The sequence below is a fragment of the Rutilus rutilus genome (genome assembly GCF_951802725.1).
Source record: "Rutilus rutilus genome assembly, chromosome: 13".
In the NCBI taxonomy this organism is placed as follows: Eukaryota; Metazoa; Chordata; class Actinopteri; order Cypriniformes; family Leuciscidae; genus Rutilus; species Rutilus rutilus.
This window is the reverse complement of record NC_140218.1, coordinates 20,593,974-20,621,778: the sequence shown is the minus strand read 5'-3', so window position 1 is coordinate 20,621,778 and position 27,805 is coordinate 20,593,974. Positions and strand designations below refer to the sequence as shown.

Genomic DNA, 27,805 nt, shown 5'->3' with positions numbered 1-27,805 from the left:
CAATATCCAATTGTCTGTTCGATAAACTCCAACAGAATTGGACCAAAATTTCCTTGATCACCAATACTAGTTTATATAATCTGACAATGAAAGCTGTGATATTCAAAAAAATAGTAGCTTAATTTCACTGATCTAAAGAAGTAACAATTTTTTTATAGTCCATTATCTAGAACACAATGCATTTAAAAAAGATAATGTTGAAGCAGTACTATGCTCAAGTGGAAAATGAGTAAACTACAAACCACAAATAAATGAATCAAATAAAAGTTCGGTAGCTGATTTGTTGAAAAATTAAACTTGTAGGACAGTCAATTTGTTTAATTGGCCTCAGTAAAACAGTCTACAATGGTGTGAATACATGAGCTGGCAGAGGACATATACAGGGAGACAACAGTATTAAAAGGTTTGACAGCATTACAAATGAAGTTTTGTTCATATTAAATTACATTTTTTTTTTTTTTAAACTTAACTCTATACAATGTAGTTTTAATATGCTCTGCAAACATAGTGCTGTGGTCTGAGTTATTATGACATCTACCTAGCATTTTTAAAATATGAGCATGTTTAATTATAGTGTGTTAACCAGTAATAACCATACCTCTGGTGAGAAATATTACACTTTGTGACAGTCTAAAACTCCAAGTGGATCTCTCTTGTCCTTTTAACTCTCCTTGGGTTGAATCAGGTCAGAAACTCCTCACTCTCCTTGGTTTTCAGCCCCCTCCTCTGTCTCTGCCTGTGAACTGGTCTCCACCTCTGCTCCCTCAGTTTGAGATTCAGGCTGGGCTAGAGCTACTTCTCCTTCCTCACTCTCCTCTTCCCGTGTCCGGAACAAGAGCTCCCCTCCCTGGATGACCTGCTCAGTGGTTTGCCATGTGCCGTCTCCAGCGTACTGCTGATAAAAGTCAGAGTCCGCCTGAAACATGACCAGGGCCTGGGCAGTGTGAATGCGCACATGCTGGGCGAGAGAGCTGGCATCCAGGAACTTCTCACCACATGAGTCGCATGCATACAAGATCTGGGTGTTGGGATCTGCAGGAATAGATCAGCACACTGTTTCAGCTTTGCACTGAGTGTACAAGTTCATGAAAAATGTTCACATCCGTGTAACTCCTGGAGGAACACCTGCCTGAGTGCCCTGATGTTTAAATGGTGTTGCTCAACCTGCCTTTACAAAATCACCCACAGGTGCCCAACAGTGTGTAAAGGTTGGGTGAAATACTTGTTCACTGAAGGATTTTTTACCTTGGGAGAATGTATAGAGTCATTGTCATGTTGAAAAAGTGCCCAAAAAACACAAGGTAGAATCTTCCATTTCAAGATTTTGTGTCACATAATGGTGTGTGAATTCATGACACCACTGATTAAGTACAACTCCCCCACTCGTTCAGGACTCAGACCTTTACTACCACTGAAGTTCACTATGGAGCCCAGGCACTTCTCACTCCTCCCCCTTGCAATGTCATACATTTTGGATGCTGTTAGATCCCAAATGATTGATTTGCTCTCATGAGACCAAAGTATGGATTTACCAGAAGTCTATATTTTGTTAATATGGACCTCGGAAAAGACTAAATTAGTTTCTTGTGTCCTGTGTGGACAAGAACAATGCATTTCATTTCTGCACGTAGCGTATTTCTGTGCGAGATGAAATAGTCACTCTTCTCACAGCTTTTGCCAGCTCTGAGACACTTGCTTGTCATTTCTCCTGCTCTTTTCTTAACAAAAAATCCCACATCATGAAATTAAAGTTTACAGTGAATGCCTGGTTGTTTCAGGGACTTGTCACAAGTCCATTCTTTTTGAGTCTCTGTGTTACTTTTGCTATATTTTCACACTTTAAGTGGTAATCCTCTTGTACGCAAAGAAGTAAGTCTGAGAATGATTCAATAGAATGATTCTATATAACACTCTTATTTAAATGTTTTGGTTCAACATACTCACCTGTTGATCAAAAAAACACCTTTAACTTGCTCCAGTAAATTTGTATTTAGTTTTATTTAGTAACTTTCAGGCAGGGGTACTCATTTTTGCAACACAACATTTTATCACTTTAATAGGAAAATCTTATTTTCCTGATTAATATTTACATGCTTCTTTGATAATTAAACAAGCAGACTTGCTGGAACATTATATCTTCGTAGAACCCTAATATGTCTATGTAAAGAGTAATTGCTGAATTTGTTAACTTTCAGAGTTAATGCTGCTGAGTACTGTACCTGAAAACACTCTTTATTTCATTTGTATCTATGTTCTTTTGTATTAATTTGTGCTATCACTTGTAATTTGTGTATTTGTTCTTGCTTTATTACTGATTGTTTACTTGCCTTAAAAAAAATATTCAAACTTAATATTCGTTTTTTTGTGTGTTGGTATAAAAACTGGAATCGAGAATTGTGAAATTTCACTGGTATGCAAAATGTTGGTGACATAAAATTGTAAACAATAACTTTTACTCATTTCCACCCCAGAAATTGAAAGGAAAAATCCATTTAATAGAGACATCAGAAGCAGTATTGGTGTCGGTGATACTGGCCTTCATTCATTGCACTTTCTAAAAAGATGTCATTACACATTTTTAAAAAAATACAGTCTTTATGTCGTTTCTTCATTAATTAGGAGTTTCAATGTGAAATTGTGTATTACAATATAAAAATATCTTAGGTGCGATTAATAAAAATGTGCAATTCATTAGTTGACAGCACTAATATATACAGTATATAAATGATGTATTACTCACCTGCTTCTTGGACTTTCTCCACTGCTTTTGTGATCTCTGCTTTCAGTGCTTCAGTTTCATCTGCGGACACAGAGGTTGCCACTGGCAACACTACAGGGGTCAAGAACAACAAATAATATTAGGAGACCATCCAAGTGCCATTATGGTGACACTCAGATTTAGCAAATGCACTTAGAACCACCTTTCTACAAGGCGCAGTGTAATAATCAGTTTTATCACACTCCTCTGTCACATTCTCTCACCCGTGAGCTGTGCTACGGCACTGCCAGCCAGAGCCTCTGTGGCCAAAGTCACTATGTCTTCTGTAGTAACCGTGACGATGTTGACTTCATTACTGTCGAGCTCTGAGCCCGGGCCAGAGTCAGACAGCAGCTTCTCCTCGTCGTCGTCGTCATCCTCCTCAGCCACCACCAGTCTCTTCATGCCCGCCTTCCCCTGGTGCACCGTCTTCACGTGGGAACGCAGATTGTCCACACGGTTGAATCCTCGGCCACACTTATCGCACAGGAAAGGTTTCTCCCCTGTAACCAAGAAGTCGTTAGAAGCACATAAGAGAGAACTGCATAAGAAAAGGCTCAATTATAAAAAATGTTGCATCTTACCTGTGTGAATGATGATATGCTTTGAGAGATCTCCCACATTGACAAACGCTTTGTTACAGGTGTGGCACTTGTGTGGTCGAATATTATCATGATGACGGATGTGATTGGCCAGCTGGCTGGACTGGACAAACCTTTGAGGTATGATAGTCAAATTGAACATTTAAAGTGTTGTGCTATTGTGAATCTATGCAAAATCATTTATGCAGTGTCTCAAATACCTTTTTCCACAGCGGTCACACACGTACGGTTTCTCCCCAGTGTGTTGGCGAACATGAGCAATGAGTGAACTGGCCTGTGTGAAGCCTTTTCCACAAATCAGACACAGACAGGGCTTTTCTCCTAAAACAGTCAGAGAAAGACATTCAAATCAACTTTCGATTTGGAAAATTATGCTTTTTTACATTTTCAACTCTTAGTGTGTAATGTTGCTGTTTGAGCATGAAAAAGTCCTGCAAAGTTACAAAGCACAAAGTCTGCTCTATATCAGTAAGCACTGTTGATGAACTCCCAGAAACACCTCGACTGTAGTCTTGAGTTTTCTTCTGGGAACGTGCATGTCACAATATTCCTCATTTGGTTGAGTTGCGTTAGTAGTGTGTTGTCGCTATCTCCAAGAGATGCTGTTTTTTCCACCCAGATCTAATGCGTTATGGTAAGGGGTGTGACATTTCCAAAACACACTTGAAGGGGTTGACCAATCACAACACACTAATCCAGCCAACCAATCAGAGCACACTGCACTTTTCGGAAGACAGGGCTTCATAGAGACCAGAACTAAACAGTGTTACAGACTGATATTCAAGCATGAACATTCAAAACAAAATCAAGACTTTGTAAAAGGGTCCTCTCTTTATAGATAACTGTGACTGAGGACATGAAAAATGGCTTATACCTGTGTGGATGCGCACATGTCTCTGCAGGGCCCCAGGGTCAGCAAAGGCTCTCTGGCAGTGCATGCAGATGAAAGGCTTTTCACCACTGTGCACACGCAGGTGTCTCTTCAGATTGCCTGTGAACAGACCATGGAGGGACATTAAAATTCCTTTGCGCATGCATATATTGCTGTGAAAATGCCATAACTTGTCCCAATGTGTAAATCTCACCTGAGGTGGTGAACTGTTTCCCACACTCCTTACACTTAAGTGGCCCATCTGCAATGTGGATCTTCAGATGTGCTTTCAGGTTCCCCAACTAGAAAAAATAAATAAATATTATTTGTTCACAGTTATTACTGTGCATTCTGCCTCAATAACAAAAAATGATGTGTCCTCAGCTGTTGTAGAAATGGCTATAAAATAATTTCAATAATATGTTATAATCTATACATTTTGTCTGCAAATTGTATTATATTTTTATTATATTACATTTATATTCACAGAATTATTATAATATTATTAAAGGATTATTTCTACATATAATATATAAAAACCAAAAGAGTATAACATTCTGTTGTGATGCTAACAATAGATATATAAATTATTATTATTATTTAATTGTATCTAGTTTGTAGTTAACATTAGTAAAAAGTTAACATTAACATTGTAGTTAACTACAAACATGAACTAACAATGAGCAATACTTCTACAGCACTTATTGTAGAACTACGCGCATTATTGTCACTCAACATTTACTAATAAGTTTTATCAAAAGTTGTATCTGTTAACATTAGTTAATGCATAACATGAATATGAATTTTTACTAACATTAAAAGGTTAATAAATGCTATAAAATATATTGCTCACTGTAAATTTGTGTTAACTAATGCATTAACTTATGTTAACAAAAGAGACCTTATTGTTAAGTTTTATCATAAAAACAGTAATATTGTGAAATATTAGAATTTAAAATAGCTGTTTTTTTTAAATGTAATTTATTCCTGTGATGGTAAAGCTGAATTTTCCGCATCATTGCTCCAGTCTTCAGTGTCACATGATCCTTCAGTAATCTTTCTTATATGCTGATTTGCTGCTCAAGAAACATTTCTTGATAGTATCATCAATGTTGTAAACAGCTGTGCTGCTTAAGATTTTTGAGGAAACCGTGTTGAATTTAATGAATGAATTTGAGTCCCTCAAAAATGACTGACCCCAGACATTTGAACGGTACAGTATATATTTATAATACACACATCATTATAAGACTGTAAGGTTTTTCTAATTACATTTATAAAGACAATAGTGGTTAAATTTAACACCAGTTTAAGTGGATCTCTCACCTGGTTGAATTTCTTGTCACAGTGTTGACATTTGTGACCTTTGTTAGTGTCGTGGGTCTCTAGATGTCGCATCTTGGCAGTGGGGTCAGAAAAGGCCCGTTCGCAGTAGTCACAGTGGTAGGGTTTTTCTCCACTGTGCACCAACTGATGCCGCTTCAGGTTTCCAGAAGTGGTGAAGAGCTTCCCACAGTCCTCACAGCTGTACCGCGCCTCATCCGTGTGACGCTTCCTGTGTAGGTTCAGCAGGCTGATTTGCCGATAACTCTTTCCGCAAGTGGAACAGCAGTATGGTTTTAGAGGACTGGAGAAACAGAAACGTGTAAGAACGTGTGTGAGGAAAACTGCACATGGTGAAGTTTTTCTGTAAACATGGTTTACTTTATTTCGATTGACAAGTCAGATGAGACTGTAGAGGAAGAGCATTAGACTGTATGAATATAGTGCTCACCTGTGTGTTTTCTCATGTGCTTTGCAGGCAGCTGGGTCTGAGAAAGCTTTGTCACAGTCTCTGCAACTAAACGGCTTCTCACCAGTGTGAATGCGCATGTGACGTTTAAAGTTGCCTGTGTGTGTAAACTTCTTCCCACAGTCCTGCAAGAATCAGAAAAACTATAATTAAAATAGAACTATTAAACCTGACAGGGGAAAAGTCAATAATTTTGACTGGTATAACAAACAGACCTAAAGGACAAAGACAATAAGGATTACAAAATTGAAGAATCTCTCACCTCACATTTGTGTGTGACGGAGCCATATGCTCTGGACTCACTGCGCTCAGCTGCGGAAGCAGACAGCTTCCCCTCCGAACCTGTCATTTCTCCATCCTCTGTGTCCATCTCCTCCTCTTCTTCTTCTTCTTCTTCTTCTTCTTCCTGCTCCTCATCCTCCTCCTCCTCCATTCCTTCGTCTTCATCCTCTCCATCTTCTTCTTGTACCACATTCTCCATGCTCTCAGCTTTTGACACACTTTCCTCTGCATCATCAACTTTTAGCAAAAATGTTAACAGTTATGAAACCTAAACATAAAAATATAAGGTGAATGTACACCATAGTTATAGACGGCAGAATTTACCTTGCGTAGACGTGTGAACGGTTGCATATTTCGACTTGCTTCTCCTTCTACTAACAAATGACCGTTTAGCCGCCATCCTCTGTGAGAGTTCTGTAGGAGCAGTATAGTGTCACACAAGTATTGAAACATGGTTAACATTAACAAAATCGTTACGAGTAGAGAGAATGGACACTAACTAGGAGTGTAGTCTGTGTCAGAAGGGTCATCTTGGTATGGTGGAATCTCTTTTGTGGCTTTCTCTTCTTCTGTTTCTGTCTTGCTATCCAAGACCATGGCTTTTTTTAGCCTTGTTTTAGACGGCCTACTAATTTTGCTGACAGCTCTCAGAGACTTTGTGCTTTGTTTCTCAGTCATGTTACTCGCAGCCTCCTGGGTTTCTGTTGTTTCTGACTGCGAGGGAGTTTCCTTCACTTCAGGAACCACATTCGGAGTCACTGAATGACTCTCCTGCTCCTCCTGGGAACTTGCATCCTTCGGATTCCTCACAGATCTCGGCTGTTCCTCAGTTACTACTACTTTACATGAACACAAATGAGAAAGGGTTTATAGATTTATAACTTCAGTACCTTCTTAAACTAACAGTATATGATAATCTGAGCTCTGCACTAACCAGGCTTGGTTGATGAAGGAACAGTCAAGGACTGAAAAGCTGAACAAGCATTGACAATTTCCTGCATTTGAAGGAAAGTAGCCACAGCAAGAACGTCCTCTATGTTCTGAGGGCTCAAAGTCAGCTTTGCGGTGTACATAAACTCAAGGACCTGCTCAAGACCTGAATACAACATTGAATACATTAGACAAAGGCAGAAAACAACAAACAAACAAAGAGCAGAGAAATGTTCAAATTGAATTACATATGATTAACCACAAAAGACCAGATTAATGGGATAGTTCACCCAAAAATAATTACTCACCCTCAAAGTGTATGGCTTTCTTTTGTGGAACAAAAAAAGTTATTTGTCCATACAATGGAGATCAATTGTTTGTTTCCCAACATTCTTCAAAATATTTTATTTTGTGTTCCACAGAAAGAAAGAAATGCATTTGAAACAACATGAGGGTGAGTAATTGATGACCAAATTAATTTTTTTAGGTGGACAGTCCCTTTAATAAAAGTTATCTGTAAGAATGCAAGCCTACCTGATGCATTGCTGATATCAAGATGAACAACATCTTTCTGGTCCAAAAAGAGTGTGCGGAAGTAAGCACTACATGCCGCCAGCACAGCCTTATGGGCCTTGAAGTCAACTCCATCCACCACAAAAGTGCAGTCACAAAGAAGACCCAACTGACGTTGTTCATTAAGTTGCCCTAGGACTTTCCCACTATGCCAAGGAAAGTCCATAGCGGATGGAGCAGACTATGGCACTTAGACTATGCCACAGTATCCTATTCATAAAAAAAGGAGAAAAAAAATGATTGCACTATTGCTGCTTTTGCATTTGAGGCTTACAAACTAAATGCCCCAGTTGTAAGGATGTAAACAAATTGAGGTGAACCACGGCCGTAGTCTGGTCAACTTTGTCCCAAGCCATTCATATCAATTATGTCCCTGTCCCAGTCCCTGTGAATTTTACCATATGTAAAAGTTTAAAAACAACTATCTGAATGATGCAGAGATTAGTGATGATGGCCATAATTTAAATTGTATTTTTTTTAAGTACTTTCACAAAAAAGTGCTAAAACTGAATATTTATTTTTGTGTTATGATCTACACCTCATCCAACTGTACTGCTATATCTGAACATCTAATATCTAATGGAATATCTGTGGAATATCTAATACACAGTACAAAACCATCCCTCTATGGTGCTTTATTTTCATTATGATTCAGTGCGTGTATATTGCCAAACATTAATCATCCAACAGACTACAGACGTTATTTACTTCAATAAACAAACATCATTAACAGTCCGTGTGTTTCTGTGCGACACTGAAGCGTTTATCTCGAGCTCGCTCGGGACATTTTGTCCTGCAGTCTAATTCAAACTGTCATTGTCAGCCGATTCGAGCACAATGATGTCTGGATGTCTGGCTTTAACGAGTAAATGTGTCTAGTGATTTGGAGAGTAACTGCGCAATAACCCAACAAGAATGTGACGATGTTGCGGATTGATTATGAGTCCTCTCTGTCTCTCTTAGCTCCGGGATTAATTCAGCGTGCCTGGCCCTGCTGGATCAAGATGGCGCTGACAGAGGCGGGCTATAATCCTCCTTCTTCTTTGCTTATTTTAGCTGCGCGTTCGTAAGAGACTTGCCTGAAAAGTAGCCTTAAAACAATTCGATGATCGGGTCATGTTTGACGTTCTTTACCTTAAATAATGGACGAGTTTCTAGCTTTCCCTGACTTCAGCTGATCCCGTCCAATCGAGTGTTTCGGTGATCGATCTCACTGCTCAGCCTCGTCGCGCCGCCATCTTCCGCTCTCTGATCGATTGATAGTGGCCGAGCGAATGGCTGGAAGTTAAACACCATAGCGCATGCGCGGACTTTTCTTGTAACTGTTTTGACCACATGACGGCGAACTTTAGCTATTATTAAATACAGTGAGCTAGTAATAAGACCAGAGTAAGGAAATATCCATAAAACAAAAAGCAGCTAGTTTATTAATTGGGTCATTAACACCACCACGGGTTCCATATCAAAATATGTTTTGAATTGATGCAAATCTAAGGGACAGTTATAATATTGCACATTTTAGTCATTAACCAAACCATCAGTGAACCATTACCATGTAGCTTTAGGCTAAAAATGGCAGACCTATTTCTGCTATTTAGCTGCTTTACTTATAATTTAAGCTTATTACGCTTGTTCCCAATTCACATTTAAGAACTTAAGTAGCTACATCTGTATGTTGCTACATTTTTAATCTCATGTAAATGTTCATATTTCCTCAAGAATTTAGAATATTAATATACACTTTGAATGCTGAAAAACAATCCCTTAACCGGCTGATTTTCTGGTTTTAGCTGCTCTCCCAATCTGGTTTTAAAGGGGTTTGGGCATTTTTCATTTGGTTAGGCTTGGAGACCAGCTGACCTTTCAACTAAACCAGCAAAGACTAGATTAAAACGGCCGGGAGACCAGCAAAATCCAGTCCATCAGATCATTTTAGGATAATTTCTTTTTTAGTTTTAATATCCAATTTTGAACGAAATAATAATCTGTTTTATGTACAACTGATTTGCATACATTTGTATCTGGTTCAGCACAGTGACAGGTTGATGGATGACAAAGCATAAAAATAGTTCATGATAAGACTGAATAATAACAGCAGACTCTATTTATAGAATAAGTACTCAGAGTACCTGCCATTTGCTCATGATGTCCACTTTAATGGAAGTGGACAGGAACCAAATCACTGACTCACAAAGCTCAAAATATTCATCAAAGGTGTTCTGGTTTATTCTTTTCTAAAGTGGTTTTAATCACACAACACAACAATTTAACATTTAGAAAATGTACCTTTTGATAACAATAACAATCAGCTCAATAAATAGGTTTCTCACCATTTGGGAACGAGTTGCATTATTTGTTCAGATTGTTTGTCATACAGTGAGCTCCAAAAATGTGAGAGACATCTTTTTTCAAGAATATTGGTTTGTCCTTTTTTATTTCATAATTTGAGAATGACTGATAAAACATCTTGAGCTTTAATGAACGCAAGAACATCTAGCCACCTGTACAAAGAGTCACATGATTAGTGTAACAAATTTGTTTACTTGATTAGTGACACAGGTATAGAGCAGAATCTGAAACACTTCCTATTCATTTAAATATCTATAATTTTTCTTTCCTACTATCAAAATCCTAAAATGTTCTCTTTCTTTCTAAGTTTTAACTTTTGAATCACAGATTTTAAATGTGGTCTCTGACTTTTGGACCCCACTGTACGTATATTGTAAGGTGATATACAGTTGGCAGGGAATTGAAGTTAGCAGTGCATTTGTCTTGAATGTTTTGAATACATATGACAGGCTTCAATTCCATCCAAGTCTAATGAGAAGAAATGAGAGAAGGTCATGGAGGAATGACAAAGCAGGACTAAGTAACTATATTTTCAAGGTCATTTATCACAGGGAAACAGATACAGCAGGAGGGGAAAGATCTAAATTTTGATCTCTGTGCGGAACGTCTGTGCGTGCTCTAGTTTTGCAGTGTTTCTCTGTGCTTTTATAGTGAGAGTCCCATCAGCCCCTAAACATGACTTGACTGAGGTGGGGTCCACATCCTCTGGTAGTTGGCATTTATGGGTAAAAGTGTTCAACACTGTCCCATCAGTAGCAAGCTGTTGAACAAAATGCACACATAAGGGAATTAATGATATTCTGAACAATTCAGTTGTATTATACAGAGGCCTGTATCTATTTACCTTTTCAGCATGAACTTCAATCTGATTGTTTGAGGTGGTGACTATCACATCCTCAGGTGAGAAGTCTTGGACATCCACTGTGAATTGGTATGTGTCTCCCAGAGTCTTGATGTTTCCAACTGTCCCTGTTCTGTCTAAAGGAAAACAAAAAATCGAATGTGATATCTGAAATATATTACACAAGCGTTCTGGAATACTTAATTCTGATTGGTCAGTCGCACCATTAAGGGTTCTGATATTTCCTAATATTCACTGTTGTCTATGCCTTGCGCTCCTCCGGCACTACTTTCATGTTTTTTGTAAACATGTTTTTATGTTTACATACAAGCGTAACTGGTGTCAGCTTGCGTCTCAATTATAGACTGTGGTTAAAATTGACATCATATATTAATAGGTCTATTACAGTAAAATTGTCGCAGTTTTCATCTTGTAGCTAGGCAGATTGTTTTGTAGCCTACATCGTAATGGACTTTTTTTTTCTTACTGGGAGCTTAAAACAGCCAAGATTAAAAAATAAAGTCAACTCAAATCAAGATTGTCTTTGTTATTTTCAATGACAAACTCATGCTATACTTAAATGCATTCTGAATGTGACTGAAACTATCAACTAAAGTATTAACCCTGTTATTCCTCACTTCTGGGTCAAGAAAATAAGCATAACTTTTTTTAATGATAGGGATGTACTAATACTATATTTTTAGCAAAGCATATGTATTCTTTAATATTTTGGGGTTTATTTTTTAGAGGATTTCATGATTCTGGACAATATTCACCTGTATGTATATATTTTCACTAACTAGTTATTGAAGTCTTTTCAGATATAATTACTTTTATTAGTTTTCCCACTTGGATATATATTTTGACATTATCCATTGTCATTATTGTCCATTTCTTGTGTGTTTATATAGCAGGTGCCACATAAGCCATCAAGTTTCGTACCATTCTGATGAAGTAAAAATTAAACATGAAAAAATAATTCACAACATAAAATTTGTTGAATACCACCAGAGTTAATTAAATCAGCAATCAGTAATGAATATACTCTGTTATGTTACACAAAACACCACTATGTTACAAATGGGCATTCCTGTTCATTAATATCCTTCTAATGATGTGTGAAAATTTGCCTTGATGAATCTCAGACTTCATATCCATAAATCAGGCTCAGCAAGAGATCGCCCTCGAGTCATTCCCCAACAGTGAAGTCACAGCACTGGCTCTGGCCCAAAACATTCCTTAATTTACCCTTTCTCTGCCCCCCATGTGCCCTTGTATAGCATGTGAGCAATCTGTTGTTTTTACATACTTCTACAGTTACCAAGATGCAACTGTAAATATTAAATACATCTGCCCTCACATACATATCACACAGACAAACGGTCAAATCTCAAGTCAAGTAAGTCTGGTGCAGTCTTGAAATTCATATACTACCATAAATACATTTTCAGGCCTCATGCAGTTGACACATTTGTACAGTCAGTGCCCACTTTTTACGTACAGTCTTTAAAAGTATAATTAGAATGTGACTATATCCAGTAAATACTGATTCTCATCCAAAACAAAAATGTTTAAGGAGTTAAAACTGATAAAGATACATTAGGCTATATAGATCCATAAAGAACTGAAACCAGCCTTAATAACTCACTTGGAAATCCCAAAGCATCCTTTGGACACATGAAAGATCCAAAGTCCTCAGCAAAGAGTCCCCGGCTCTTCTCCATGTATGGGTTTGTTGAGGTTGAGGATGAAGATGAGGAGGATGATTTCTGGTGGTAACTGCGCTCCGACCGGTAGGCAGAGGAGTTGGTCGCACTCATTAGTGTTTAGATGGTTTGTTTGCCTCAAATTGATATCCAGTCAGGGCTTTGTATTGATACGCAGAGCACCGAGTTTATAAATGAGGTAGTTTTGGTCCCTGCCCTTTTTTAAAGCATGGTATGAATCCACTCTCAAGCCTGTTTGTATTAGCTGTGTCTCCCTGGAGTGGCTATTGTCTGTCTTGCTGTCTTTTATATGGTGGGTCTAGCTTCTTCTATGTGTGTGTGTGTGTGTGTGTGTGTGTGTGTTAATTGTAGGATGACAGTGTGCTATAATTATCATGCGAGGGAGAGGGGCTCTGTGGTCGGAAAAGTTTTGTGTGATGAGGACTTGAGGTTGAGAAAGGGGCTCTGACAAAGACTCAAAGATAGGAAAGGGAGAGAGATTGGGGGGGGGGGGGGGGGGGGGGGGGTTTGAGTCAACAGCTGGCATTCCAGACACTCGCTCCCTGAAATAGCCGTTCTCTTCCTCTCTCCCGTTCTGTGTGCTCTCCATCCATTTTTCTCCAGCCTGCCATCCACAGCAATTTGCCGTGATTTACAAATGCAGGCGTCAGAGGCTTGCGATGCCTGTCAATCTGAAAATTACAGTAAACACAGGTCCCGAGGGTGTTCATCTCTGCATAAACAACAATGCTGAGGAATGACAGTTCAAACTGAGGATCAACAGAAAGATGGAAGGAATGTCAATGAGAGAGTGACGTTGAGGGACAGATGACGTTAGGAAAACGGATTAGGAGGCATTTGTTTTTGGAGGAGAGCTGCTAATAATAGACATTTTAGAGGTTTGCTCCTCATTACAGAAATTGCATGTATTTTCCGTTTCCTTTTCATGAGTTGTTTAAGATAGGGATGCACTGATATTACATTTCAGACTGATGCTGATAAGCCAATAATTACTTTTATGCTAGGGTCAAATAAATGGCTGCTGTTAAATTTTGTGTAAATAGATAAATAAATAAAATGCTAAACTTGAATATAGGCATAATGCACATGAAAATGTATATTTATTTTGCTAAAGATTACATTTAACAGCATTATTTTTTTATTATTAGAAATTTAAAAGATTTAAGTGAGTGTTAGATGACAGCAAAGATAATCTGAATGTAAAAAAGAGGAAATTATTAAATATCCAATACTGTCCAATACTGATAAATAAAAAAATCTTTAATATCAGCTGATAACTTATTTGGTACCCATTTAGTGATAATTCACTCAAAAAAGAAAGAAAAAAGAAAAGAAAATTATATTATTATTTAATATTTACTAACCCTCATTCTAAACCTTCAGTGAAGCATAAAAGAAGATATTTTAAACATGTATCAGGTTTTTTTTTCTTCTTCTTCTTGTCCATACAATGAAAACCAAAACGGTTTGGTTACCAACAGTTTTGAATGACATGAGGGTGAGTAGATGCTGACACTAGTTTCCTTTTTTTGGGTAAACTATCCCTTAAGATGTTAATAGCATTTAAAGTATTGGATGTTTTAAAATATTAGGCATTTCTTTGGAGTCTGTGTTGTTCACAACCTTAAATCTAGTGGCCTCTCAAGTAAGTTGCATGTAGTGTACCCTATCACTTTAAAGACTTTTAAACATTGTCTAAATCTGAGAAACACAACATTACTTCTAACAGCATGTGTCATGACACCAATGCAGCTCTTCTAATTTGATTCTGTGCTGAAGAGAAAAACAGAGAGAGAGAGAGAGAGAGAGAGAGAGAGAGAGAGAGAGAGAGCAAGAGAGCATTTAATCAGTCAACAGTATAATCGCGACTAGCACAGTTTGTCCTCAGGCTTAGTGTGAGTTCACTTCAGAAAGTTCACTTGATATCTTCACAAGTATTCCGCTAGTTTATGGATGTCATTGGACAGCCCTCATGGGGACGGTTTTGTAACAGTATGAATAAACATAAGGGTGTGCAGATTAATGGGCTGAAATTGAGTTTTATATTTACTTCAACCAAAGCTAAAGTTAAGAAGCTAAGACTTCCATTGTTCATTTTCCATAAGTATCATGAATACATTACTATTGGTAGTACTGTACGCATGTTGCAAGACTCTTTACACTATATACAGAGGGTCCTTGGACTAAAAAGGTTCAAGGACCACTGCATGGAAGCTCAGAGAGAGTTTGTGTTATCATTGTCACTCAATGTGAATGGCTTGTTTTGCTGGGACTAAGAAAAAGTACAAGAGCAACAAACAATGAAGCAGGAAAAACACAAAATAGAGACTCAAATTATGGTAACAAAACAAATCACACAATAGTAAAGGCTGAGATGAGAAAGAAAATGCATTTAAATAGCCTGGTGCCATCTATACCCCTCAGTCAATATATTCTCTTTTTGCATTTGCGGCTGTCATGATTCTATAAAAACCACCGGCGTCTGGACCCATCCGAGAAAAACGAATGGAAATTGACAGGGAAAATGAACAGAATGCGGAATGACAGAGGGTAGCCTCTCGTCAGTCATGGCAGGAAGGGAAAGATTATTATTGTGACATTTCACACATATTCACCCCGTGAACCAGTCACTGCTTTGCAAGTAGCAGATTGGTTCTGTCAGTGGGGATAAAACAATTCCAAAATGATCAGGGAGTTTTAAAGTTCAAATAAACTAAAACCTTCTGTCACTCAGTTTGCAGTGAGGGGTGTGTCACAAATTATGGGAGAAAGTAGAAAAGAATCCAAAATCAAAGGACAAGAAATTGTTTCAAGTTATCTATTACTTTGTGTTTTCAGAGAAAGTGGTGCCATCATAGGCTAGGCTACTTAAAGCATTAGGCCATGCAAGCCCTCAGCTAAATTAGACAAAAGGGAAATTATATGAGCATGTACAACAATAATAGCTTTATTGTATCCCTTTGTGTGTGAACTACAAGAAAATGAACAATGCATCTTGATGTTTGTTCGAAAAGATCGATTTATCGTCTGAGATAGTGCTGATCATCGTGACAATAATATAAATTCCACAGGGTAGGAAACAACAGGACTTTAAAATACAACAGAATGATGCATTCATGTTTTTAATTGTCTGAAATAGCTTAATGGAATCCACTGATGCATGGTGAAATTATATTATTAAGTATTTTCACTGCAGCTATGTGATTTTGGAAATTTTGTGTGAATCAATTATTGTGCATGACATTGATTTGGTGTGTGTGTGTGTGATTGCTTTCACCTTGAACGAAGGTTAATGCAATATGAAACAGTGCTCAAATAGAGACCATATAAAGGGGCAATCACTATTATTATGCAATACATGAGAAAAGCTGGGTACACTTTTTAATTAATGATGCTCTTTTCACCTGTTAAGAAATGTAGTCAGGGCTCATTAAAGCGAGTGAGTGAAGATGACAATTCTAAAGGTCAGTTAGATTTTATCACTCTCTGCCCTCTCGCCTTAACAACAAAGGTTCATAACGCATCACAGGTAATTTCATTAACCGCCTAATTGAAAGTTAAGGCCACAGTGAGCTATGTCCGAATGACATTTAGGCTATGAGATCAAAATGAATTTCAGAGAAAACCAAAAAGTAAACTTCAATCTCGCATTGTTCCAATTCAGTGCCTGCCCAGAGGCAAAGCAGCAGAGGCCGTGCGCCATAAATAAGTTAAAGCTTAATTTTCCTTTCAAGCTACATCTGGTGACGCCAGGGTAAAGAGTCGATACTGACCTCAACGGTCTTTCATTTGGAATGAGTCAACAGGCTGAAAGCCAAGGTGAGCTCTCTAACTTTATATTTCAGTTTTCAAATTACTTTAGTTTGACATTAAATCGTTTCCAGTATTTCGGGACTACCTGTTAGGCCTAGGCCTATCTATACTGACGTTATTAGGAATAATGTGGAGTCAGTCGAAAAGTACCACGATGAAATTAAAATAACCCGCGTCTTACACAGCTACTTGCCAAATAAATAAATGCATGGACATTAAACAATAATTATTGTATGATTTTACCTCCGCTATAATTTTACTTAAGCTAAGAGTCCACGGAGTGCGCAGTTACCGGCTGAGCGGTCTGAAACAGCGTTGTCAATGGATAACGGAGAAAATTGTGAAGTATCAGAACACTGGATGGCACGATTGGCCAATCAGAACTGAGAATTCCAGAGCGATGTGTAATAATTTTGAGATTTAGAGATGTAAAATTGCATTAAAGCCATTATGAAATGGAAGTTGCGATAGTCTTTTCGTCCATATTGTGACGTACCCTATCCGAGTGAAACGGCTTCTCGAGTAAGAAAAAAATGTAGGTCGGGAGCCGCTTGCTTTTGTCCATTAGGAATTGATTGGATTGTTGGATCGTTGTGGTTTGCTATTGGTGGATCTCATGTGAGTGACAGGTTGTCCCACCCTCGTATCAGTAAACACGTCATCACAAAAGAGATGTGGCTACAAGAGGGAAGGACGTTATTTTGATTAAAGATTATGAGGACACATACATTTAAAAAAAAAAAATAATGATGATGTGCGTTTATACTAGTAGGGTAGAGTGGGGGAAAACGCCCCCCTTAAGGAAAATGTGACATTACAGTGAAACAAAACATAAATGTGACTAGAATTGCCATCCCGGTTTTGAGTGACTATGGCAGGAGTTATTCACCAAATATTAAAATTGCTCAGCCTTCATAATTAATTAGTATTTTCACTGAAAATATTTTTGTACAAAGGGGGCGGTTTGCCCCTCAGCGTAGGGGGCGTTTTACCCCACAAGCTATGAGTTTTAAAAAAAAATGTTTAATTTTTAAAATATAATTATATTCCTTATAAATAATATATGATCTCAAACTACAGACTTCACTATTCATCTATCATACATCACTGCGATATCCTGCAGAACAATATTCCCTTAAACACTTATTTACTAATATCTGAAAATTATAGCATTTACCATGTAATCCTCTTCTCTTAAAATATGTCGCTGGTGTCAGCTTCTCCATAGAGATTTGTATATCCCCGTTATCAACGTAGTGCATAGCAACAGTAAAAATGTATCTTGACTACTTTTAGTGGTTATTTTGGGAAAAACAGGTGGGGGGCGTTTTCCCCCACTCTACCCTACTATTCCATAAAAAAATAAGAATTGTTCATTTTAATTTCATGGTGACACAAAGACCATGCATGTTGTATTTCAGACAATGGATGCAATTAGTGTAAATGTAAAGCATCTTGAAGAAACTGAAGAACAGTGCACACATGAAGATAAGACAGACCCAGATACGGTGGAGGAAAAGCTAATCACCTCTAATGAGCATTCATGGAGACCCTGGCAACAATCACGGTCACGCATCAGAGGTGAGGCGGATTTGCAATTTCCTCCCTGTCATCAATGATCTCACTCTATCAATCCTCAATGCTGCCTGAAATTCAAACTATCATAATTAACCACTGAGATTTATGTGCTTTGCATTTGGGCAGAGTGTGTGCTGTATGTGAAGAAGGTCCTGGTGTCTTTTGCTAGCATGGAGTGGTACTGTTATGCCCTCTTAGGGATCATCACCGCTCTAATGAGCTTCTTCATGGACATGACTGTGGCCAAACTGCTGAATGGTGAGCAGTTCCACCTTGTCACTTAAAAAATGGTTAGTAAAAAAAGTACATACAGATGCAGGTGGGTCAGTTGGGCTAACTGTTGGACCACTGAAGCATTCTAGCAGCTGAGTGGGCCAAGGTCTTTCAAAAACAGACGACCTTAGATTCTCTTTTATTTCTCACACACCTCAGTCCATGTCCTTCTCTCTTATTAGCTCACCAATGGCTGTACGGTTGTCTGAAGGGTCACCGCCTGCTGCAGTTCCTCTGCTGGACGCTTTACCCAGCATGCCTCTGTGCCCTGTCCACCAGCTTCGCCCACAGCATCTGCCCATTCTCTGCAGGTCAGCTAGACACTCATCACATCTTAACATGGTAAAATAATAATAATAAAAATAATTTTGCTATCATTGCATAAATTGCTTATTTAGAGTAGGTACATCCAATCTGATTTATTATAATTATTTAAATCCATATTTAAAATATAATGTGCTTTACACATGTAAATGCATGAGACAAAATCAACAACACACATTTTTAGTGTAGGCCTATTTTAAATAAAAATGCATCAATTCACCTGCTTTGCCTTGTTGGTTTGACTTACATAAAACATAAAACTGATTTGGTCATGCATTATGTGTTTCACCCATGACCCTTCAGGCTCTGGTGTTCCTGAGGCGAGGGCTATTCTCTTAGGGATAGACATGCCAGGTTATCTGTCCCTCTCCAATCTGTTTGCTAAACTGTTTGGCTTGATATGCACACTAGCTTCAGGCAGCACAGTGTTTCTTGGCAAAGTGGTAAGAACCTCTTATACAAATGAGGATTGTGGAGCTTAACCATAAATTTGACGTATATTGACCTTTTGCAATACAACTCATTTCAATAGGGCCCATTTGTCCATTTATCTGTCATGGTGGGTGCGTTCATGAATCGCCTGCATGTTTCCTGTCGTGGTGGAAAGCAGGTAGCTGAACTGCACTGCAACAAATGAACCATGCTGCCCTCTTTAATTTTGTATCACGAGAACCAGATGGAAATTGTATAGAAGGCTACTTATACTAATGACTCTCTTGTGGCTCGGTTCATTCAGAGAGCAGCTAAAGGAGAAATGCTGGTTGTGGCGTCAGCAGTTGGCGTTGCGAGCTGTTTTGGGGCTCCAATCAGCGGTGAGTTGACGTCACCGTGGTCCGTGATATCCTCTAGTACTAAAAAACACAAAGTCATCAGTGTAACTCATCAGTCACTTGACAGTCTGTCACCTGACCTTTCCCTGAATGTTTCTCTCTGTTCTACCATCATAGGCGTCCTGTTCAGTGTAGAGGTGATGGGGACTCATTATTCAGTCAGAGATTACTGTCCCTGCTTCTTTGCAGCAGCTTGTGGAGCGATCACCTTCAGGCTGCTCTCTGTCTGTAGTAGAGATCAAGGTGAGAGGTTTACATTACCTACAGCGCCCCCTAATGGATGCTACTGGTGTCTTAGTAATCTCATCCACCACAAGACCATCAGTTAGCCTTATGGGATGCTATGAATTGGCATGATTGAATTTAAAGTGATGAAACTGAAAGTATCACACCACCAGAAGCCAGAAGGATTTATGAGAGAAATTATTCAATCTTTCCATGTCAACAGAGACCATCCAGGCCCTGTTTAAAACCAGCTTCTCTAGTGACCTGCCTTACCAGCCTTTTGAAATCTTCATTTTCGCTCTGCTTGGGTAAGCTCTCAATTGCCAGATTGGCGATGGACAGTCATAAATTAAATATTGATTAGTCATGCCTGTTATCTCGGTGTTTATATTATTAAAATCCATGAAGCAGTAATTGTTCTAATGGTGTTTTCCTCTGATTCAGGCTGTTCTGCAGTATTCTCAGCTGTATTTACTTATTTTGTCATCGCTGGGCTCTGCGTTTTGTCAAAACAAACAAAACCATCAGCAGATTTCTGGCAACAGAGTGAGCTGAAACATTTATTCCAGCAGACAATTTCATACTTTTCATTTTCCTCATTTGGTGTGTGTGTGTGTACATATACATACAAACATACATATACACACAATGAGGTCCAAACAACCACTACTGAAATGGTTCTTTCTTTCTTATTTTCTTTTTTTTGGGGGGGAAATCAGAATAATGAAAGTGTGAATGAAATGTTTAACTTGAAATATTTGGGTGTAAATTAGATTTTTAGTCCCATATTTCCATCATAGTCTCAGATTTATGGACCCCACTGTATGTTGACATCAAATATATGTCTTTTAATTGGATGCCTGAAGATATTTGTTGTGATCTAACTTTGTTTGTATTCATAATCATATACAGAAAGTCACTTTATTCAGCCATTGTGGCATTTCTCCTTGCCTGCTTTACGTTTTATCACTCAGCGGGACATTTCATTGCTGCTGAGGTGAGGATAGGCCTATTTCTGGAATACTGGCAGTACTTCAAACTTTGGTGCTCTGGTGTTCGGTTTGTATTTACTTTAAATGTATCTTTGTTTTCTACTAGCTCACAATGAAGCAGCTGCTTACTTCACTTTTAGACGGCACTTCCTGGTACACTGTTTCCCAGAATGCCTCTGCCCTGCCTGAGCCTCAGAACATATTCTGGCAGGCATGGAACCCACCCGGCAGAGGTTACTTCCAAACGCTAGGATTTTTCATTACTGTGAAGGTAAAATAGCAATAATTATCATGGTGTTCATAAGCTGCTTGTTGAAGAATAAAAAAAAATTCTCATAAGCAGATTTCATGATTTCTACCATCTCTCTGTAAGGTTGGGCTGTTGGTCGTGGCTTGTACTTTGCCTTTACCGGCTGGCTATTTCATGCCAGTATTTGTTTACGGTAGGTCTTCATACCATGGGATTTACATCATGCTAATTGGGAAAAAATATATATTATTATTATTATTATAAAATAAAAGTATAATAGTAGTTAAAATATTAAATAAAATATGAATCATTAAAATGATAAAATTTTAAAACATTTAAAAAATGAACAAATAATAACAATAAAAAAAAAATAAAAAAAAAAATTGATAAAATAAAATGTGATGTGATAAAATACATATAAAATAAAAGGGGATAAAATACTAAAACAATGACTTACCATAATAAAAATAATACAATAACAATGACAAAATAAAAATAATGCAATTAAATATATTTAAAAAAAATATATAAATAAAATGTAGTATTGTAGTTGTCAAAATGTAGTTAGTGATAATTTATAATCTATTAGTTTAACCACATACAGTTTTCAATGAATCCAGTGGACCATAAGATGTTTTATTTTAAGAAGCCCATTGAAATTGTCTGCGTTTTAGGTGCTGCAGTGGGACGTTTCGTAGGCGAGGGCTCGGCCTATCTGCTCTCAGATGGAATCTCATCAACAAAGAGTTTGATAAACCCGGGCGGCTATGCTTTAGCAGGTAAACAATTTTATTATCCTGTCAGTTTTCTGAAGGAGGATTATGAACACTGCAGGCTCACAGAGACGATAAGGCCTGTCTAAATGCATTAATGGGGTCATATTCTGTGTATGTGTGTGTACAGGAGCAGCTGCCTTCTCTGGGGCTGTGACACACACACTCTCTCCTGCCCTATTGGCTCTGGAAATGACTGGCCAATGCTCTCACGCTGTCCCCGCTCTGGTTGCTACGCTGGTATCCAACGCGGTGGCTCGTGCAAAGCACCGTCCATCTTTCTACGATGGCATATCCCTTATTAAACAGCTCCCGCACTTGCCATCTCTCATCCGGGCTTGTCCAAAGTGAGTAAACTATCTGCTCGTCTGCCTTCAGGCTCCACCATGTTATAACTTGAAATTACATTGCATTTTTCTTCAGATGACACAGCCTTGTGTGCAAAACAAGATTCTGGAGGGAGACATCAAGGAAGTGATGGCTGGATAGTAAATGGTTTTCATCATGAATGCTCTCCCACAGGTTGGCCAATGTTCAGATCAAGCAGTTTGCGGTCCAAGCGGGAGCCGTGCTGAAGAGGACAGACACACTGACAAGTGTGGAGCACATCCTAAACGACAGCACAGACACTGAAGTTCCTGTGGTGGACTCTCACGGTGAGCCTAACTAATATCACCAGCTCAATGACACAATCTCACTTTAATAACACCCAGAAAAGAGTGAAAGCCAGTGAAATGTGTGTGCTGATAAGGCCCAAAGGCCAAATGATTGTGTGTTGATGAGGTGACACACTCAAGACTGCACCCTCAAGAAAATGTTCCAGTACAGTACTTTACAATGACAGTACTATTGTATGAAATGAGGCCGACAGTCTGAGGCGATGCCATTTACTTTTTCTCTTATCTCCCAGACTCTCCTATTCTCCTGGGAACAATCAACATATCACAACTGCGGGAGTGTCTGCAAGAGCATAGAAATGAGGTAATTGAACCCATAATGTGCTGAGTCATAACAGAAATTGTCCTGAAAGTTACTGAAAGAATAATAAAAAATAACGAAAGCATTTCAATTCGGAAGCTGGATTCTCAGCTGGGGCTTCTTTTTTGTTTTTCAAGTGGCACCAGTGTCAGTTTTGCCTTTGCCATTTTAGGGCCAGTTCACACAGAAAGTGTTATTGCATTCCACTGTGTTTTTTCCAGTGACACCGCACCTTGTCTCAGTGGGGGTTTATTTGTCTATATATACAATGAAATTCAATGGGTTTTCATGGTTTGGACCCCACTGACTTTCATTATAAGTGCAAAAAACAGTTGAAACATTCTTTAAAAAATCTTCCACATAATCAAGTCAGTCATACAGGGTTGGAATGACATGAGAGTGAGTAAAAGATGACAGAATTTTCAATTTGGGGTGAACTTTTACAACTTCTGAACATCGTAGTTCTTCACATATCTGTAAGCAGTGAGACATGCCACAACAATCAAAAACGTCAATCTAGTGCAAGTTTAGCAATTAAAAAGCTGCGCAGTGGAACGCAAAAGTTCTGTGTGAACAGACCCCAAAGCTCTAGTGTTACAGCTTTCAATTAATATGCAATAAGATCAAGGTTCAAATCTGAAACTGTCATTGTTTTAAATAATGAATCAAGCTAAATTGCGGTTGAACTTAACAGTCCATGATCACTATGCATTTTCTTTGATCTATAGAAAAAAGTAAGAAAATGATGACCAGATTGTCAGAAGAAGGAAGGGTTTATTTTAAAAACATGAAACACATTTTTATTTATCCAATCATTTTTGGTAACAATTTATGGTTACACTTTATTTTGATGGTCCACTTTAGAAACTTTACTAACTACGAGTAACTTTGCAACTACATATCAACTAACTCTCATTAGAGTATTAGTAGACTGTAGTAGACTGTTAGGGTTTGGGTTTAGTTGAATAAGTTGACGTAGTTGCTTATAGTCAGTAGAATGTAAAAATAAAGTGTTAGCAAATATTAAGCAGACAGTCTACTCTACTAAGAGTTAGTAGAGATATAATTGCAAAGTTACTTAGTAGAATGCCTAAAGTGGGCTGAAATAAAGTGTTACCCAATTTACAGTAAGGTTCCTTATGTTAAATACATCAGTTAACATGAACTAACAATGAAAAGTACTTCCAAAGCCTTTAATGTTCATTCTTATTTAGTGTTAATTTCAACATTTACTAATACATTACTAAGATCAAAAGTTCTATCTGTTAATATTACTTAAGTGGCCTGACATGAACTAACAATAAACAGTTGTATTTTTATTAACTAACGTTAACAAAGATGAACATTTTATTAGTCATTGTTAGTTGATGCATTAACTAATGTTAACTAATGGGACCTTATTGTAAAGTGTTAATAATTTGTTTTTGTTTTAAGTTACATTCAAAATCCGATAGGGCACATGACGCTCCTGCTTCTCAGCATCATTAAATCATTTTTCTTGCAGGGTTCATGTAAACGGCTAGAAGAAGTTTGTTCTATTCAACCTGTGCGGCTACACCTGACTCCTGAATCCACCGTAAAGCAGGTGCAGTGAGAATAAACTGGTGACTGTTTCCTTCACATTATGTTTTTGTTCAGGTGTTCCTCTACTATGTGCGTGTTTGTGTGTGTTCTGTCAGGCTCATTGTATCATGAGTGTCACGGGTGAGCAGCGTCTGTTTATAACGGAGAATGGGCGGCTGTGTGGAGTCGTCACATGGAAAGAGGTGATAAGAGCAGTCTGCACAAGGACAAATATGTACACACGCATACTTCTAAACACAAACAAAATAATGATGAATACACCAGTCGCACTAGCTAGATGTACTTATTGCAAAAAGGATGGTCTTATGACACGTGATTTTACTTTCAGATGAAGAAAATTATCGAAGAGATGGCAAAGGAAGTCTGATGCATGGACAATCAGCTCAGACATCAGAATCCAGGACAGTCATCAATTTGTGCTTGCCATTTTGATAATAATGGTTAATATTTCATCTGCTGGAGATTTTACATGGATCATAATGAGGAGATCAATGAATAATTTTGCATAGGCCCGGTTTCACATACAGGGCTTTGATTAAACCAGGATTATGCCTTAGTTCAATTAGGACATTTAAGTACCTTTTATAAACGTGCTCTAGAAAACCCCATTACTGGTGTGAGTCTTGAGACAATGGCACTGACATATTTTAAGATATCACAAGTTGCTTTCAGTAAAACAGCTCAAATATGCATTTTAGTCTGGGATTATGTTAAGCCTTGTCTGTGAAACAGGGGGATAGCGAAATAATTAAGAAATATTATGAAACGAAGCAGCAATTTAATAGGGTACCACAAGGAGAAAGTGTATATATATATTAAAATGTATATTTAAACATTTTTTAAATGTAGATTTATAGGACTAATGAGAATCTCTAAAATTATCAAATGTATTTTGAGACAAAAGATGCATTTATGATTTTCAGTTTTTGTCAAGGTGATTAAATCAATAGATATTCAATAACCATCTAAAAAGTGGAACAATTTTTCATTATTGACAAAGTCCCTTTTATTGCATCTTAAAAAGACAAAACATCAAATATGCCGTAAGAGATTGTGTTGGCTGCAGAGAAAATTTCAATTAAATGTTTATACATAAATGCTGCTTAAAAACATCTTGCTATAGCAAATGTATCTGCTTATGCATATTTTGAGCTGAATAAATAAGCCTTCCATTGACGTATGGTTTGTTAGGATAGGACGATATTTGGCCGAGATACAACTATTTGAAAATCTGGAATCTGAGGGTGCAAAACATTGAGAAAATCGCTTTTAAAGTAGTCCATTTATGTTCGTGATTGTGCTGCATTCACTCACAAAAAAATATCTTTTATATATTTACGGTAGGAAATGTACAAAATATCTTCATGGAACATGATCTTTACTTAATATCCTAATGATTTTTGGCATAAAAGAAAAATCAATAATTTTGACCCATACAATGTATTGTTGGCTATTGCCACAAATATACCCGTGCTACTTGTGATCCAGGGTCACATATTAGTATTGCCCCCGACAGCCTTTTTCCCCTCAAAACTTTTTGTATATCTGCAAACTTTTGCAAATTTCAGTAACACTTTACTTGAGCCTTTGTGTATAATGCATTATAAAAGTATTTTTATTGCATTAATTATGCACCTTATAATGCATTGTGATCTCGTGAATACTTGTAACCACAGTTATAACACACCTTTAGAACGTATAATGCATTAAAACACGCTTTCAGATGCAACAAGAAATCTGTGATTATTAATAATGCATTTTAACTTTGGTTACAGTTATTAATGAAACGATATAATGCATTATAATGTACATTATGAATACCTCTAAAATGCATTATACATAAAGGCTTTAAGTAAAGTGTTATCCAAATTTCTTATTATTTCATTCTCTCAAAAAAAAATTCTCCACCAATTTTCAATAAAACAGAATCTATATTATTGAATAGTCATACAGTTTGGGACCAGAAAAAAACTAAAGGGGACATTTAGGGTCCGATTGTACCCGGCTGCTGTCAAGCGTTGTGGGTGGGTCTGATGAAACTGACCCTGTATAATATCATATGCATGTCTAGAGTTTGAATGAAATGAGATATATGTTTGTGAGCCTCACACTGGGAGAAAAGAGCAGAACAAAGGCTTCGGTAATAAACGGCCTTTGTTTGATTTCTCAACCATCCCTTTTTCTCTCATTATTCCCTGTGCTTTTTGCACAGAAAAGGTGTTATAAGAATTCATTTACATTCCCAGTGTGTTGTTCCTTAATATATTGTGCTGAAATACAAACACAATTCCAATTCTGCTCACCACCACAGAGCCTCTATCTACACAATTAAACCCTACTTGTGGAGCACAAAGCTGTCACACACATTATCTGACACCACACGTGAGGATCACACTGTTTAAACGTCTATTAAAAGACCCTCGAGCATGATAACACTTGACCATTCCACCTCCCAACACCCTCCTGTCTCGCCCTCTCCTGCCACTGCATTTACTATAATCCCCTCCGTCGCTGATTCCCCTCGTCCCTCACTCTCTCCCTCCATCTCTCTCTTTCAATCACCTTTCTTTGTCAGTGAAGTGTGAATAGGGCTAATTGCAGAGAAAAGGCATGACGTTTGTTATTCCAGCTTTCACTCCGACACTCGCAGGAACATAAGTGATTTCTGCAGCAATGTAGATTAGAGGTCTTTAAAGATTCAATCATAATTTACACGTACAAAGAACTGCACAAAACAGAACAAGCTGACAATTCTTAACACAATATGGAGGCAAGTTACTCAAAGGCAGCTGAGGTAACACTTTTTTTCTACTTCACTTCTTCATGTGATTTATAAATCTGTGGCAATTGTGACCATACACACTTTTAAAATAAAAAAAGTTGAAGTGTGTAATTTTTTGTTAAAATACTTCTCTAGCTTAAAGGTGCTGTATGTAGGATCCAGCGGCCTCTAGCGGTGATGTTTCAGATTGCAACAACAGCGCTCGTGCTCGTGAAAAGCAATAAAGTTACAACTGTAGTCTTTCACATCAGATAACGTTAGCAAATGGTCGGCGTTAGCTGGTGAACTAATGATGTCTAACTTGAGCCAACTAAAGCACAAAATCACAATATATTTTACATGCTTTGAAGTATTGTTAGCTTACCTGTCCAAAAGGATGAAAGCCAACTCAGGGTCTGTTTTTATACCTAAAACAAAGCGGAGGTCTCTCCATAATTCAAACGCTCTGCCAATGTTGATCCGTGTTTTCGTCCTGAGTCGATCCGATTGACGTTTGGCCTGACGAGCTTCCGCAGATAAATATTTATTTATTTTATTTTTTTTGGAGTTTGTGTTGGAGTCTGTGTTGTGCTGGAGGCAGGTCGTTTTTTGGTGTTATCAGACTCCATGTCGTTAGCTGCAGTGCCGTCGCAATCGGTCGCAATAGACTGTATATAAAACGGAGAGGCTCGGGAGCGC

At 37.9% G+C, this 27,805-nt stretch overlaps 3 protein-coding genes across 4 annotated transcripts; 1 reads left to right on the top strand and 2 right to left on the bottom strand.

Annotated features, from left to right (window-relative positions):
* Positions 1–303: 303 nt before the first annotated feature.
* Positions 304–9,072, bottom strand: zbtb17 (zinc finger and BTB domain containing 17). 2 transcript variants are annotated; one of them, XM_084427300.1, is made up of 15 exons: positions 8,943–9,072; positions 7,770–8,018; positions 7,240–7,401; positions 6,806–7,144; positions 6,630–6,719; positions 6,286–6,542; positions 6,006–6,148; positions 5,558–5,858; positions 4,446–4,533; positions 4,235–4,351; positions 3,561–3,681; positions 3,343–3,473; positions 2,983–3,261; positions 2,741–2,830; positions 304–1,032 (listed from the first exon to the last, which is right to left on the bottom strand). In XM_084427300.1, exons 2-15 carry the CDS (start codon positions 7,972–7,974, stop codon positions 698–700), a joined length of 2,658 nt encoding a protein of 885 aa, XP_084283426.1. In that variant the 5' UTR covers positions 7,975–8,018; positions 8,943–9,072; the 3' UTR covers positions 304–697. The 2 variants fall into 2 exon arrangements, with proteins under 2 accessions (XP_084283426.1, XP_084283427.1); XM_084427301.1 differs by having other exon boundaries at positions 6,806–7,141.
* Positions 9,073–9,208: 136 nt separating this feature from the next.
* On the bottom strand, positions 9,209–13,143 carry hspb7 (heat shock protein family, member 7 (cardiovascular)). Its single transcript, XM_084427302.1, has 3 exons — positions 12,647–13,143; positions 11,002–11,135; positions 9,209–10,917 (listed from the first exon to the last, which is right to left on the bottom strand). Exons 1-3 carry the CDS (start codon positions 12,816–12,818, stop codon positions 10,738–10,740), a joined length of 486 nt encoding a protein of 161 aa, XP_084283428.1. The 5' UTR covers positions 12,819–13,143; the 3' UTR covers positions 9,209–10,737.
* Positions 13,144–16,467: 3,324 nt separating this feature from the next.
* clcnk (chloride channel K) lies at positions 16,468–27,357 on the top strand. The gene is made up of 20 exons (XM_084429092.1): positions 16,468–16,544; positions 17,960–18,119; positions 18,243–18,374; positions 18,572–18,700; positions 19,017–19,156; positions 19,246–19,323; positions 19,450–19,525; positions 19,661–19,786; positions 19,992–20,076; positions 20,213–20,314; positions 20,681–20,765; positions 20,867–21,031; positions 21,134–21,203; positions 21,685–21,789; positions 21,914–22,130; positions 22,306–22,439; positions 22,694–22,764; positions 24,266–24,346; positions 24,441–24,527; positions 24,674–27,357. Exons 2-20 carry the CDS (start codon positions 17,963–17,965, stop codon positions 24,710–24,712), a joined length of 2,079 nt encoding a protein of 692 aa, XP_084285218.1. The 5' UTR covers positions 16,468–16,544; positions 17,960–17,962; the 3' UTR covers positions 24,713–27,357.
* Positions 27,358–27,805: the final 448 nt, after the last annotated feature.

Bases quoted from the DNA above. Each gene is read 5' to 3' on its own strand.
- hspb7 (XM_084427302.1), bottom strand. From the start codon at position 12,818: ATGAGTGCGACCAACTCCTCTGCCTACCGGTCGGAGCGCAGTTACCAC. The intron at 11,136-12,646 runs GTGAGTTATTAA...GTTTTCCTTTAG, and splicing joins GGATGCTTTGGGATTTCCAA to ACAGAACAGGGACAGTTGGA. The intron at 10,918-11,001 runs GTAAATAGATAC...TTTGTTCAACAG, and splicing joins TTGAAGTTCATGCTGAAAAG to CTTGCTACTGATGGGACAGT.
- zbtb17 (XM_084427300.1), bottom strand. From the start codon at position 7,974: ATGGACTTTCCTTGGCATAGTGGGAAAGTCCTAGGGCAACTTAATGAA. The intron at 4,534-5,557 runs GTGAGAGATCCA...TATTTTTTCTAG, and splicing joins GTGACAAGAAATTCAACCAG to TTGGGGAACCTGAAAGCACA. The intron at 3,474-3,560 runs GTATTTGAGACA...CATACCTCAAAG, and splicing joins TGTGACCGCTGTGGAAAAAG to GTTTGTCCAGTCCAGCCAGC.
- clcnk (XM_084429092.1), top strand. From the start codon at position 17,963: ATGGATGCAATTAGTGTAAATGTAAAGCATCTTGAAGAAACTGAAGAA. The intron at 21,032-21,133 runs GTAAAATAGCAA...TCTCTCTGTAAG, and splicing joins GATTTTTCATTACTGTGAAG to GTTGGGCTGTTGGTCGTGGC. The intron at 24,528-24,673 runs GTGATAAGAGCA...TTTTACTTTCAG, and splicing joins GAGTCGTCACATGGAAAGAG to ATGAAGAAAATTATCGAAGA.